The 14847-nt window shown below is 43.7% G+C and overlaps 1 protein-coding gene across 1 annotated transcript in view; it reads left to right on the top strand.

Moving 5' to 3' along the window:
* SMIM14 (small integral membrane protein 14) overlaps window positions 1-14114 on the top strand; it is a 50600-nt gene extending 36486 nt beyond the window's left edge. Inside the window, exons 4-6 of the mRNA XM_048509865.1 lie at window positions 366-414; window positions 11298-11446; window positions 13314-14114. Coding sequence (XP_048365822.1) covers window positions 366-414; window positions 11298-11446; window positions 13314-13346 — 231 coding nt within the window. The 3' untranslated portion in view covers window positions 13347-14114. The remainder of the gene's footprint in view (window positions 1-365; window positions 415-11297; window positions 11447-13313) is intronic.
* The last annotated feature ends 733 nt before the right edge of the window (window positions 14115-14847 follow it).

Below are 14847 nucleotides of genomic sequence, written 5' to 3' on the forward strand. Positions count from 1 at the left end.
AAGAAGTGTACTCTCTAGTCTATTAAAACATACCGGAGTGAGGAATCACAAAACTCTTCTTTGTTTTACCCATAGCAGACTAACCATTTAACAGTAAAGTCCACCTCATTTGCCATGGTAAATGAACATTTAACAAGTAGCAGTCAATTTTCCCATCATTTTGATTTCAAACATTCAGAAGATTGTCCCTCAAACTCCAGAGCTAACCAGATCTCCCTTGTTAATCTTGTTTGCTTGAAAGTGGTTTTTTGATGTTGTTGTTTGCATTTTGGGAGCCTCTGTGAGACCTTTGGAGAGAAAAGCAGGGTCAAAAATGTGAATAATCGAATAAATAAACCAAGATGATGTTGTTTTCTTCATTTCAGTTACGACAATCCCAGGCTTACTGCACAGACACGGAATGCCTTCAGGAATGTAAGTAACTGGGATAATTAAAGGGATAATTTAATCATTTTACAGTAAAGCATGATGTCTGAAAAGATACTATAAAATGTTCCCTCAAAAACTAGTATCTTGCTGGGACATCCAGATATGGGAAAACCAGGTGATTGCCTGCCTGTGCATAGCAGACATGAACTTCTCTGATGGTCTCCCATCTCTCAAAGCCAACCCTGCTTAGCTCCTGAGACCTGAAGAGATTGGACTATCCTGGGCTATCCAGGTCAAGGACAAATATGCATATCTGAGCGCACACCCAAAAAAGGGAGAATCTGATCTAAATTATATATGAATATTTATTTTTAAAAAATCTTTGTTCTTTGCTTTATAGAACTTAGCTCCGTGGCCAGTATGGGACTGTGCATCATTTATAACAATCCAGATTGAGAGGGTAGATTTCCCCGTCTATGGTCTCAAATGTCAGGAACCTGCAGCACAACAAGCCAAATACACAGCTCTGTGTTCCTAGGAAAGGCACAAGGACAACCTGCTAATATTTATACCAGATCAGGGAATCAGGGACCAAGAATGCCTACACCACCAACATTGAATTTAAATATAGTTGAAAAACAAATAGCGTGACTTGCCCAAGTCTTTGGGACCCCTAGATGAGCAGAAACTCTCAGACTTCTATCCTGAATGCTCTCCACACCTTTCCAGTAACCTCGTCTGGCCCAGGCATCTCCAGCATGGCGCCTGTGGGTGTCATGGCACCCACCAACACCCTTTTCTGGTGCCCACCAAGAGTTTTTAGGAAGTGGGCGGGACCTAGGGTTGCCAGCTCCCCCCTGGCCTCCAACGGGGGCATGGGATAGGGTTACCAGATCCAGGTCTGGAAACTCCTCGAGATTTGGGAATGTTGCCTGGGAAAGACAGTGACCTCAGTGGGGTACAAGGCCATATATTTGACCTTCCCAAGCATCTGTTTTCTCAAGGGGAGCTGATAATTTTATTATGGGGATGAGCTACGCAGTGGCATAGGAGGTTAAGAGCTCATGTATCTAATCTGGAGGAACCAGGTTTGATTCCCAGCTCTGCCGCCTGAGCTGTGGAGGCTTATCTGGGGAAGCCTGTGCACTCCCACAAACACCAGCTGGGTGACCTTGGGCTAGTCACAGCTTTTCGGAGCTCTCTCAGCCCCACCTACCTCACAGGGTGTTTGTTGTGAGGAGGGAAGGGCAAGGAGATTGTAAGCACCTTTGAGTCTCCTGCAGGAGAGAAAGGGGGGATATAAATCCAAACTCCTCCTCCTCCTCCTTCTTCTTCTATGGTTCCACCTGGAGGCCAGCATTCCTAGCAGGGCCAGGTAGGGCTTTTGCCCAGCAAGGTTTCTGCTTAACTGTTAGAAATCTGATGGTCTGTGCAGATTGTTTAAAACATTGCCGCGCCAGCACAAGTATAAGCACTGTGTTACTGAAGTTAAGCTGTGCCGATAATTTTGCAGCTGGCTCCGCCTCCTGAAGCAGCCATTTTATGGCATCCATGTTGTTGCTGCACCCACCGTGCCATATCAGAATTCCAGACGTTTCCACAAGCTAAAAAAGGTTGGGGAGCCCTCGTCTAGAGGCTTAATGTATTACATGGTCCTTTTCCAATTCAATAAGAATCATACAATCAAAGAGTCAGAAGGGGGCATACTGGCTCAGTGCGGGACTAGTCTAAAGCATTTAATGAATAGTCTCTCCAACCGCCTATTTAGATCATTTATAAAACTATTGAAAAATACCAAGCCCAGAATTAAACCCTTTGGCATCCTACTGGACACTTCCCTCCAATGAGATGAAATTGGACTGATAACTACTCTTTGGGTATAATTCATCAACCAGTTTCCTATCCACCTCACTTACCTAGAGTTAAGTCGGCAGTGCTCCACTTTACCTATCAGAACATCATAGAATCACAAAATCATAGGGCTGGAAGGGGCCATCCAGTCCAACCTTCTCAGCGCAGAATCTGCCTGAAGCATCCCAGACAAGTGTTTTTCCAAGCTCTGCTTGGAGACTACTAGAGGTGAGGAGTTCATCACCTCCACAGGCAGCCGATTCAACGTCTGAACTAACCTTACTGTAAAAGAGTCGTGGAGGACTCTGTTAAAAAGCTTTACTGAAATTGAGGTAAACGATGTTGACGGTGTTCCCACAATCAAAGGAGGAAACCAGGTCGCCTGGCAGGAGCTGTTAGGAACAACAAAGAGAACTTTGAGGGATGTTTGCACAGATTTCACAATAATTTGTTACGGTGGTTTCCAGTTCAGCTGTGAAGTATCTTACGTAGCTTTCTTCTGGATCATCTCAGCTTTCCCCCCCTTTCCCTTTAAGCAAATCTGTAAAGAGTTTAGATCTGAGCATGTTAACTCTGTTCCCATTTGGAAATGAAGGTATTAGGAAGAGTTGGTGCACGTTGCTCTTTTGTTTGGCAGCATCCCAACCACTCTGTGTCCTCCTCGGCTATTCATTCCTACAATTCTTTTGCTTCCTGATGTCCAGCTGCTGCTGCTATGAACAAGCCCTTCGGGTTTAAGGATTACAGCAATACTGGCTGCGGTTTGGGTGCGGCTTGGCTTAGGAAGCCGGCAGCCTGTGGCTCAGCTGAAGTCAGAATGACGTCTGTTCTGGTGTTGCTACAAACAAATACGAAACTAAAAAAAATCCAGGCCTGAGAGGGAATGTTTCAAGATTGGAAAAGTCCTCTTTTAAATGAAAGCTAGGTTGTTGTTATTGCCTGTATTAAAAAATGGGAAACAGCAGAAGGGGGGTGGGGAGTTAGAGGGCAAAGAGAAAGGGAAGCCCCCATGAATTTGTACCTGTTTGCTTTGAAATAACCATATAACCATATAACAGTGTTCAAAAACATCTAAAAGCTGAGAAAGTCTGCTTTTCTGAATTAAAACTGGAGAGTCGTTTTTCCCTTGCAACAGAAAAGACTGGGAAGAGGCATTTCTAGTGCAGGGGCCTCAAGCAGAGATGAAGAGGTCGACCTCCTCAGGGTGCAGATTGTCCCTGTAAGAAATGGTATAGTACTGTTGCTAAACATGTGAGCAAACTTCAGTGCAACCATGAACTTGTAGGTGACCTCACAGAAACCACTCGTCTCTCATTCTCTGCTCCCATTTGCAGTGTTCTACCTTATAATGCTGTTTTAACCATTATGGGGTGAAAGGCTTTGAACACTGCAAATTACTGAAGGCTTTGGCTTAATACAAGACAACTACACAATAGGAAAACACTGTACTCAAGGTGCAAAATCCATTAAACTTTCATGTAGAGAGTGATTTAATAAGCAACAGAGTGCAAAACGTCTATGATAAATCTGCAATTAAGCATAACAGTCACAACAAAGAATTTTTGCGCACTAAAGCCATGGACCAGTCTCCGCACTATTAACCATCATTGTGGTCTGTTGCTGCCATCTGAGCCATCTGTGGGGATGTATGAAATTTCTATACATCATGGTACTCCTTTAAAGAAAGAATGGCAAGAATATATGAACATAGACGCCGAGAAAGATTCTCTCAAACGTGGTTTAGCTGCAGACACGTTCTAACATAGCAGTTGCCAGCGCACCAAGAGTCTCATCATTGACTTGATTTTTTCTACTCAGAAGTTTAGATAATATCTGGTTTAGGACTTAGAAGAAGAAGAAGAGGAAGAAGAAGAGGAGGAGGGGCTGACAATCTCCTTGCCCTTCCCCCCTCACAGCAAACACCCTGTGAGGTGGGTGGGGCTGAGAGAGCTCCAAGAAGCTGTGACTAGCCCAAAGTCACCCAGCTGGCGTGTGTGGGAGTGTACAGGTTAATCTGAATTCCCCAGATAAGCCTCCACAGCTCAGGCGGCAGAGCTGGGAATCAAACCTGGTTCCTCCAGATTAGATACATGAGCTGTTAACCTCCAACGTCACTGCTGCGTGTTCCAGAAGCCTAAGATCCTGGACCGTTTACAACGCACCTGAACAAGGACAGTTAATAGTGCGGAGATTGGTCTACGGCTTTACAGTTGATTTAGTTCACAAAGATTCTTCGTTGTGACTGTTGTGCTTGCTGATTTATACGTTTTGCACTTTGTTGCTTATTAAATCACAGATTTACTTGTTTAATGGATTTTGCAACCTAAATGCAGTGCTTTCCTGCTGGGTAAGGCTTTTTCACTGTATTCATCCCCCTTCTCCCCTCGCCTTTCTTCCTTATCCGTGACTTGTTTAATACAAAATAAAACATGATTCCTTCAGTGATATGTTAAAGACTTAACACTTCCTCAGATGCTCGGGGAGCGTAAATCTATTGGGGTTACAAAGAGAAGCTGAGTGAACTATTATCCTTTTGATTGGATTTTGTTTTGCTCCAGACTCTTTTTTTTAAGCATCTCTCCCCCTCCACACTGTTCTGCATATACAATTGGACCTGGTGGATTTACATTCCAAAGCATTTGAGGAAGTGTGTTCTGACTAATCCTTAGCGGTTTCATCCTTTTCCTGCCCCCTATGTTGTCTGGCAGGCACTCCTAATGCCTTTACCTAGTGAGACTGAAGGTTCCTTCCAGAGTCTGACAAACAGTACTTTCATTTAAGGGATGCAGTGGAGGATTTGCTGCATTCTGGATATGCAAATAGCGGAATAGTCTTTTAGTTGAGGCAACCCATATGTCCAATCCATCACACTCACCTCCCAAACTGTCTTATCTTTCTTTTCTTGATGTCTTTGTACCCCTCCCCCATTCCCAGTTCCAATAGTTAACTCAGCCATTCTCAACCAGGGTACCGTGGTACCCTGGGGTGTCATCGAGCAGCATGTCAGGGGCTGCTGCCTCATTTTTTGTGGTGTCTCCCACTTGAGCCAGCAAGGACATGGAGCTAGCCCACGGGCAGGAGCCTGCCACAAGGTCAACGTACCCTCCACCCCAAGTGCCCTTCACCTGGGAGGGGAAGAGGGTGGGAGTAATGTGCTAGGGAGCAATGGGAGGGGAAGGTGGAGGGTGGCGGCAGGGGTACCGTGAGATATGAAGAGTGAGGTCAAGGGTACCCTGACCTCAAAAAGGTTGGGAAACACTGAGTTAACTATTCGGAGTATGATGGGATGTTGGGATGAGGGAAAATTGAGACTGTGATTTTTGACCAATTGACATCTTATTGTTTTATTTGGGTTTTATCCGATTCCAAAGCCTTTATTGGCATTATAAATTACAGAGTTAGTAAAAAGGGGCATTTATCTACTAACTGAGACATTAAAATATTAAAATACATTAAAACAACGTTGAACATTCACAACATTCACGCACACATAAAATAGTTTAGCCGTTACTGCTATGTAGGCAATGATTGCGCCTGACCAAATAGTTCCTCAAAAAACTCGCAACATTCTCACATATGAGATCACAGGAATCGTTGAGTATGTCTGCCATCAGAATTCATTTGGGTTTTATTATAACTATACCTTGTCTCACAGAAAGATAGAACCTCAATGTTGAATTAACCCGCAGCCATTTCCTGGACAAAGGTGTTGGAAGGAGGTGGTAGCCATTTTTGGGGACCAGGAAAAACATGATAAAATAGGAAGGCTTGAGTTTTGAAAAATCAATAGAGCCAGGAGTCCAGTGGCATTTAAAAACTAACTAGATTTGTTTTGTCGAAGGCTTTCACGGCCGGAATCACTTGGGTGCTGTGTGGTTTCCGGGCTGTATGGCCGTGTTCTAGCAGCATTCTCTCCTGACGTTTTGCCTGCATCTGTGGCTGGCATCTTCTGAAGATGCCAGCCACAGATCTAATATCAGGAATACTACTCGTATAACCCATACAATAAACTCCTACAACAACTCACTTTCGTTATTCCATCATAAACTTTTGTTAGTCAACACTTACTAATGAATATCTTTTTTTTAGGGCAGGGTGGGAACCTGCAGCTCTCAGATGTTCAGAACTACAATTCCCATCCCAGCCTCTGTCCAGCATGGCCAGTGGCCATGCTGGTAAGAGCTGATGAGTATAGTTCAGGTATCCTGAGCTCACCATTCTGTTTTAGGAAACAATGCTTTTATATTCACAATAGAGAGGAGTGCCATTTGAGGGAGCAAGACATGTTACAAAGAGAAGATTAACTTTATAAGAATTGTATTAAATTGCTGAATGTTTTATGCTCCGGCTGGATTGTACATTTTTTAATAGTTTAATCATTGTTTATAAGTTTTATGACATTTTATGTAAGCCCCTTCAAGCACGCTCTCGGGAGAGATTGCACAGAACTCCTCCAAATAAATAAAGGCAGGTTTAAAACAAAATGTAATACCAAGAGTTATCCGTTCACTCAAGAGTTTGTGATAGTTATCCCATCTTTTGTTAGATAGGCAAAGTGAGGTTATCAAGTTTTGTGTAAAAGAACTGTGGGAAATGTTTGTTTTGACTTGAAGATAACAGTATCTTTAGTATGTACCTGTTTTACATAGAAAATCCTTTCAGTGGCAAATTGAAATGTTCATGTTGCAATATATGTGTTAGTCTTTATGGAGCCTTCAGACTATTTTTGCTGTAAAACCCAGCTATACTTTGGACATTCTCTATTCCAACTATCCTCATCCTATGACAAGTTCCTATATTCTATTCTCTGGCAAATCACTGTCTCTATTTCATTCTTATTTTTGAAGAGGCCCTGTTAAAATGTTGTCCATATAGGACTGTTCAGCCCCTATTGAAGTGGGGAGACTCTCACCCTGAACCATCAATTCCCTGCTGCCACTTGACAGGGTGCAGGGTGGGGTGAATAGGAGGGCATTCAGCATTTCACCAGCGCCATGACCACTTCTGGCACAAACCAGAGGTGATGTCATTGCATCAGAAAGGTTCTCTAGGATTCAAGAAAACGGCATGGTTAAACCATAGAGTTAGTTCTTGGCGAATCCTTGAGTGTTGTCACAACATGGTGACATCCTTTTGGTTTTTATTCAGAGTGATATCATGACATTGGTGTGATGTTCAACAGATAGGCCTTTCAGTCTCTCACTAGCTGCTACTGCTGGGCTGGCAACCATATGTTAGTCTGAGTTGCTAGACTTGTTTGTGGTTCACCTCTCTCCTCCAAGTCTCTAGAAGTTAAAATCTCAGTGTAGGAAGTGGATACATTGTGCGACTAGTGTGCTTGCAGTTACTGAACCATACTTTGAATTAAGTGGTGGATGTTTTTGAACTAAGTGGTATTTTGAACTAAGTGGTGGATGGTTTTTTTTTTTGGGGGGGGGGGGCTATTGTTAATGAAATAACCAGCACCTCTTTTGTCTAGTAAGAATAAGGTTACTAAGTATACAGCAAGTAGAGTATTTAGCAAATTATAATAATGTGCATATATGGTCCTTGCTATGAGGAAGAACAGTTTGGATTTCTACCCCACCTTTCTCTCCTGTAAGGGGTCTCAAGGCATCTTACAAACTCCTTTCCCTTCCTCTGCCCACAACAAACACCTTGTGAGTTAGGTGGGGCTGAGAAAGTTCTGAGAGAACTGTGACCAGCCCAAGGTCACCCAGCAGGTTTCATGTTTTTATTTGTATCTTTTATTTAAAACTTAGATGTTACTGTAAATGTCATCGAATACATGGTATGTAAGGTTTTTGTGCCTTGCAGATTGGCAGTGCTGGACATTCTTATTCAGTACATTTTTGTTCCACCTTTCCTGCAAGGAACTCTATTCTTTGCTGCTCCACTTTAGTCTCACAACAATCCTGCGAGGTATGGTCGGGTGAGAGAGTGTGCCTGACCAAAGGTCTCTCTCACACAGGCTCTCTTTGACTGTCTCTCCCTCCCTTCCTTAGGCCTCCAGTGTTATCAAACATTTCCTGGTCTAAAAGCCTGCATTAAAGTTAAGGGGTGTTAATGATTAGTAATAATTTACTTTTTTTTCAAAATGTGAAGCTTCTGGTCGCCGCATCTCAAAAAGGATATTGAGGAGATAGAAAAAGTGCAGAGAAGGGCAACAAGGATGATTGAGGGACTGGAGCACCTTCCCTATGAGGAGAGGCTGCAGCGTTTGGGACTCTTTAGTTTGGAGAGGAGGCGGCTGAGGGGGGATATGATTGAAGTCTACAAAATTATGCATGGGGTAGAAAATGTTGACAGAGAGACATTTTTCTCTCTTTCTCACAATACTAGAACCAGGGGACATTCATTGAAAATGCTGGGGGGAAGAATTAGGACTAATAAAAGGAAACACTTCTTCACGCAACGTGTGATTGGTGTTTGGAATATGCTGCCACAGGAGGTGGTGATGGCCACTAACCTGGATAGCTTTAAAAGGGGCTTGGACAGATTTATGGAGGAGAAGTCGATTTATGGCTACCAATCTTGATCCTCTTTGATCTGAGATTGCAAATGCCTTAACAGACCAGGTGATCGGGAGCAACAGCCGCAGAAGGCCATTGCGTTCACATCCTACATGTGAGCTCCCAAAGGCACCTGGTGGGCCACTGCGAGTAGCAGAGAGCTGGACTAGATGGACTTTGGTCTGATCCAGCTGGCTTGTTCTTATGTTCTTATGTTCTTATGTTCTAATATTTACAGCCATGTTGACAAGTAAGTAAAGGCACTAAGAGACTATGTGTGCAGGAAGCTGAAAAGCACCCATCTGGTGGAGCGTAGCCAGATAGTTTCCTTGACTTTCAGAGATCAGCGCACACAAAATAATCTAAAGCAGCTGAAGACTAAATGGAAGTGAGGCAGACAGCATTTAAGAAACAGTCATTTGTGAATGTTCATGTGAAAACATCAGTACAGTGACTCAGATAGGCAGTTGTTGGACAGTGATTCAGTGGGTGGAGATGCTGCTCTGTTCTCATCCAGCCCCCTTTATTGCGAACGTTAAACCCCTGGGAACTGTCAGGCAATGAATCAAAGGCAGAATCAGACTCCGGGCTATACTCAAAGGAGAGGGCCCAGCAGGAAGCTGAGGGCAAGGTTTAAATGCTCCCTCTGGGATATATCAAAGGTTGAAAGGAAAGAGAGAGATAGAGTACAATTGCTGTCCCTAAATGTCCCTCCAAAGAGTATCCACAAAAGGGATGGATTTGGAGAAAAGCATGATAACAGGGAATACAAATTTGCTACTGACGGTACTCCAGCAGGGTTAAACAGTTCAACACGAACCATTTTAAGTGTTGGAAATGATTTGCTCAGACTTTTTACATCTTTAGAAACAATATTATGGAGCACAAGTTGCCTCTGTGGTGTCTGACCATATATGGTATGGGTCCTCAACGTGATGCCCAGGGATGCCGTGGTATTCATTGACACCTTACCTGGAACCTGCAGAGTGTTTTTAGAAAGTGGATGGGGTCAGATGGGGGCTCTTGCCTAGCCTGGCTTCTTATTGGTTGGGCAGATTAAATCAACATTGGCAGCTGCTGCTGCTCCAGCACTGGTGTTAATCTGTTGTCTTTCCTCGTGTATTTTTGAAATTACCCTGTGCTTGGACTCTTCCTCTGGATGTACATGGAAGAAGAGTTTGGATTTATATCCCCCCTTTCTCTCCTGCAGGAGACTCAGAGAGGCTTACAATCTCCTTGCCCTTCCCCCCTCACAACAAACACCCTGTGAGGTAGGTGGGGCTGAGAGAGCTCCGAGAAGCTGTGACTAGCCCAAGGTCACCCAACTGGCGTGTGTGGGAATGTACAGGCTAATCTGAATTCCCAGATAAACCTCCTGGCCTCAGACAGCAGGCGGGGGAATCAAACCCGGTTCCTCCAGATTAGATACACAAGCTCTTAACCTCCTACGCCACTGCTGCTCCTGCCTCCTGTAGTAGCCATTTTGTGGTTGTGCCCACCACTGTGTGCTAGAATTCCAGATGTGCCCACAAACTCAAAAACGCTGGGGACCTTGATATATCGATATTACTACCAGGCACAATTCATTTACTTTTCTCAGTGAACATTGTCCAATTTTACTGTCAATTATCTGTAAAATAAGCGATCTTAATTCTTTTAGTTGCTATCTTGCCATGGTGCTTTAGGAGCTCAAGCTCCATTTGGATGAAAGTGGCTCCATTTGCTGAGTTTTGGAATCATCAACCAGTATTTGTGATGATCAAAAGTAATGTTTTCTTATTACCGAACTTCATTGTTGCTGTGACCAGGAAGATTTCCCCTCACTTAGAGGATAAGCCCCATCAGATCTCAGGATGTCCACTCAGCTCCTCTGCCAAGACCCAATAACCCCCACTGGGCTCTCAAGAGAGGTCTTTATATTACCCTAATCTAGGCATTATGATGTCAGTACATTTCTCTTTAACTGATGAAACTTCTGGTCTTCAACATTCCTCTTCTACTGGAGTTGCTGCTTCCAGAGCAACCCTCTGAGCAGCAGTGAAGGATTCCCCATCGTAGCTTCATTGGATAATATTTAATTGATTCTTTTTTTCCCCATGCAACTGTAGTAAATATGTACATTTAAAAGTTTTTAAAATAATGTATAGAGAATGTAGCTGGTGAGTGTTTAGAACCTGCCTCCACTAGCTAAGGAGAGGGCTTTAGAGGTATTAGTTACTCTTTTGGCACCTTCAAATATTGGGGTGGGGCGGGGGGGGGGATAGCTGCTTGCAATAATTTAGTATTCTGTACCTTGGGTGACTAGCATCCATACCCTCTTCTCCTCCAGCAAGAGCTATTAATTATTAATATTTGGAAGAAGGGAAGATTCTCAGTGGTTGGTTATGCAGACTTGGTTTTGCAGAATTTCACAACTATATTTTGCACGGGTGTCCAAAGAGGCTAGTTTTTCTTGTTAACTGTGGTTTGTAGAGTGGGCTCTTCCTATTTACACATTCTTTATGTATCCAAGTAGATAAAGGAGATCTGCATACTACCCCTAATGTAATTCTATTTTCTTTCTAGTGCCAGGACCAAATCCATCAGCTGATAATGGCATCAATGTTACAATGATAATAGCAGCCTGGCTGGTCCTGGCCCTTGTCTTGTTCTTGATGAGACCCACAAACTTTAGGAGATCTAATCGAGCTGAAAAACCAACCAGCCCACATAACGTAAGTGTGTTTTCTACTGTTTTATGTAGCCTGATTGAATAATCTGATGTTTTCAGAGTAGCAGTTGTGGCAGAGAGATAAATTAATATTGAAGGAATGAAGCCATATAGTTGCTTTACATAAAACAAATCAGTACAAGTACGCTATAGGTTGGACTCTGCAATTAGTAGCAGAAGGCACGGGTGGAAGGGAATTTTTATTATCTCCTTTTCCTCAGCTGCCACTTGCATCTATGTATGTAGAAAAAGAACAAAGTATTCTTTAGTTGAGATTGTCCAGTTATGTTAATCAGACAAGAAAAGCCCAGGCTCCTGGTATTAATACTTGGTTTAGCTGATCTGGAGCCTTATTGCCTGCTCATCAAAGATGACTGAGGCCTGAATGTCTCCTGGTTGCATGTTGCAATACCTGTGCAGTCTTGCATGGATACTGTGCACATGCAAGCCTGCATGGAGAGATGTTTTCTTTTTGAAGCTCAAAAACTCATGTGGGTGCTCTGACCACCACCACCCTCCACACACAGTCGCCCCTCCTTTTGCAGAGCAAAGCACCTTCCCTCAGTTCTGTCTCTGCAACTCCAGAAGTTTCTCAGTTTCAGTTGAAACTTACTGCCAACAACTACCTACCTCAAAACCTTTCCAGAATATGGCATCAGAAGTGCTCTTCAAAAAGTGCAGTTTCTGTGGGATCAACATTCCCCACGCCAACAACCATGATGAATGTCTTATGTGCCTTGGCACAATGTCTCACACTGCTCTATTTGCCGTAAGTTCACTGTGAAAGCTAGGCATGATAAAGCCTCCCACCTAAAATCAGCACTCTGGGAAAACTCCTTGTCTAGCACGGCTTGAGAAAAAAACAACAAATAAAACACCACCACCTTCTGTCGCTGGCAGATGGATCCAAACAGCCTTGGTTCTTATGGTTCCGGGTTAACCCCAAGTCTAACACATTGGGGAAGAGTGCAGGATCTCTAATATGATCTTAGCAAGGACAGAGAATTGGACTATGCCTCTGAATGCTCACCCAAGGACAAGATGCTGGAACCATCCATATATTCCCTCAGCAAAGACTTTTGCTTATACAGTGAATAACTGATTCACATGATCTAGTCTCTCAAAATCAACATGTCCTGTGTTCCTCTTAGAGCCATGGATCCACTTGATAATGAGGACTGTAAATTAGACGGGGTAGGCAGAAAAATCTATGCCTTCTCCACCCTTGGGTTCAAAATTGCCAAGAAGTAGTGAATAACGGCCCAGATCCAAGTGTTCTTTTGGGAGGGTGGAGCTGGAAATGCTATCAGAGGACCAGCACAAAGTAGCAAAACCTTCCCTCATGTGACTTCTTCACACAATCTGCTAAAGTTTACCTTATTCTGGCATTGGTTGAGAGGAACTGAAAGAAGGATGCTCTGCCCTATTTCACACTGTACCCGCGCTGCATTAGCGTCTCATTCTGAAGACATGCATAGTCAATGCACTTTTCAAGAGCTGCCCAAGTTATGCTCTTCAAGCTGTCAAGGAATATAAAACCCGCCCTGCAAACAGTTGTGCAAGTGGTTTGAAAACGCATTATTTTGCATGTGCGGAAGGGGCCGAAGACAGAATGAGGAACAGAGTGACAGTAGTGATTCTGAGCTTCTCCTCCCCCCAAAAAAGCCCTCTTCACAGCAGGACTCCAAATACGCAGTACCCATGTGTCACTGCACAAGTGACCACTAACCGTCACAGGTAAGTGCAATCTTTTAAGTGCCTGCAACTTACCCTGGTCAATTTTGGACCCAGTTTCCTGGCAGAAACAAGGTACTTCTGTTTTGTACACCTTTCACCACTTTGTTCTAACTCAGTATATTTTCAACTAATAGGGAGAGGAGCCACCAGCGCCGCCTGTGGACTAGGACACTGGAAAAGTTCAACCAGAAAAGTTCAACAGCTGCAATCTTGCACGACCAAATGGATGAAAGTGACCAAACACTTTCTACTTCTAAAAACCTTTTAGAATACATGTTCAGCTTGCATCAAAAAAACACCTGCAACGTCCTAGTACGCGATTCCGCAGTAAATTCGCGCCTGAATAAATTAACAGATGTGGTAGGAGGTGATGGACATATTTGTGATGGTTTTTGGGTTCATAGACATTTACAGTCAGGGGATCCGTGAAGGCTCATTGAAGGGGGAGGAATTGCTTTACCCCATCTTATTGGACTCTGCTTCCCCTCATCTTCTTCAGGCTTCTCCTTGTAGCTCCAGTGGGGTTTTTTTCTTTCTCTTCATCTTTTCACTGCTCTTTCCCTTCCTCTGCCTTGGCTGCTGCTACCTCTCCTGCCTTCTCTCAGCTGTCATATTCCCCCTGTGTCTTCTCTGCCTTGCAGCCTCCTGTGATCCCTCTCCTTTCATTATTTGCCTTTTCCCACTCTGTTCCTGGAGTTGCCATGTTGGCTTGTTGCAGCAGCTCTGCACAACGGCAAAAAACTGAGTACATCCTTTCAAGATAAGGAACTATCCACCAAAGTAGAGGTTTCTGGGATTTTTTAAAAAATGGGAATTAATTTTTTTAAAAATGTTGCTTATCATTGGGATACTTCTCTTTCATTTAACAAGTGCAAAAACCATTGCCACTCACAGTCACTTCTGGGACAAAAAATAAAACATCTATATGTTTCAAATTAATTTTGTTCATTTTCTGTTTTATGAGCACAACAAAATGTTCACAAAGATGTATGTTCTATCCAACCGCTTAGGTGGCTGTGCAACCATGGGTACTGCAATGGACTCACACGCCCTCCCAGAGAGTTTCCGAAGCAGCATAAGGAGGCTTCGAAAAAGAGAAAAAGCCTCTCGACTGCTGAGAAGCCTCTATGGAGCTGTTTAGACTTGCACTACCTTTTCGGTGGCTGGTCTAAACCAACCTTTGCAAGCACAAAGCAGCAAACGGCCAGGAGGGAGCAGCCAACTAAAGTTGGCTCCTCCCCCAGCCACACCCCCAGATCTCCTCCATTGCAGCAGAGGCGCAGGGGTGCTGTCTCAGTGTCCTGTCCCACGGTTGGGCAAGGCAGCGGCAGCTGCATGCCAGCAGTTTCACCCCTCCCCCTGGGGTATGTGCCCCAGGAAAGGCAAATCTGCTGGAGCAGTTGCACGCCACTCCCATGGGCGATCCCGCCCCCCTTTGGATAGGGTCATAAGTCTATTCCCTGAACAAATTCTCTGTGCTTTTTTAAACACCTGAGTTCCACTGGGGATTAAACAGAAATTCTTGAAGTGGATTGATCACCATTATCACTCAGCATCCGAATTTTTTATAAAATAATCTTAATTTGTATCTCATCCGACGCAGGTTACATTTTTTACACTATGACGAGTCCATCCTGTTGTCTATGTCCATATTTAATCCGCTCGAGA

Source organism: Sphaerodactylus townsendi, linkage group LG10 (assembly GCF_021028975.2).
Source record: "Sphaerodactylus townsendi isolate TG3544 linkage group LG10, MPM_Stown_v2.3, whole genome shotgun sequence".
NCBI lineage: Eukaryota > Metazoa > Chordata > Lepidosauria > Squamata > Sphaerodactylidae > Sphaerodactylus > Sphaerodactylus townsendi.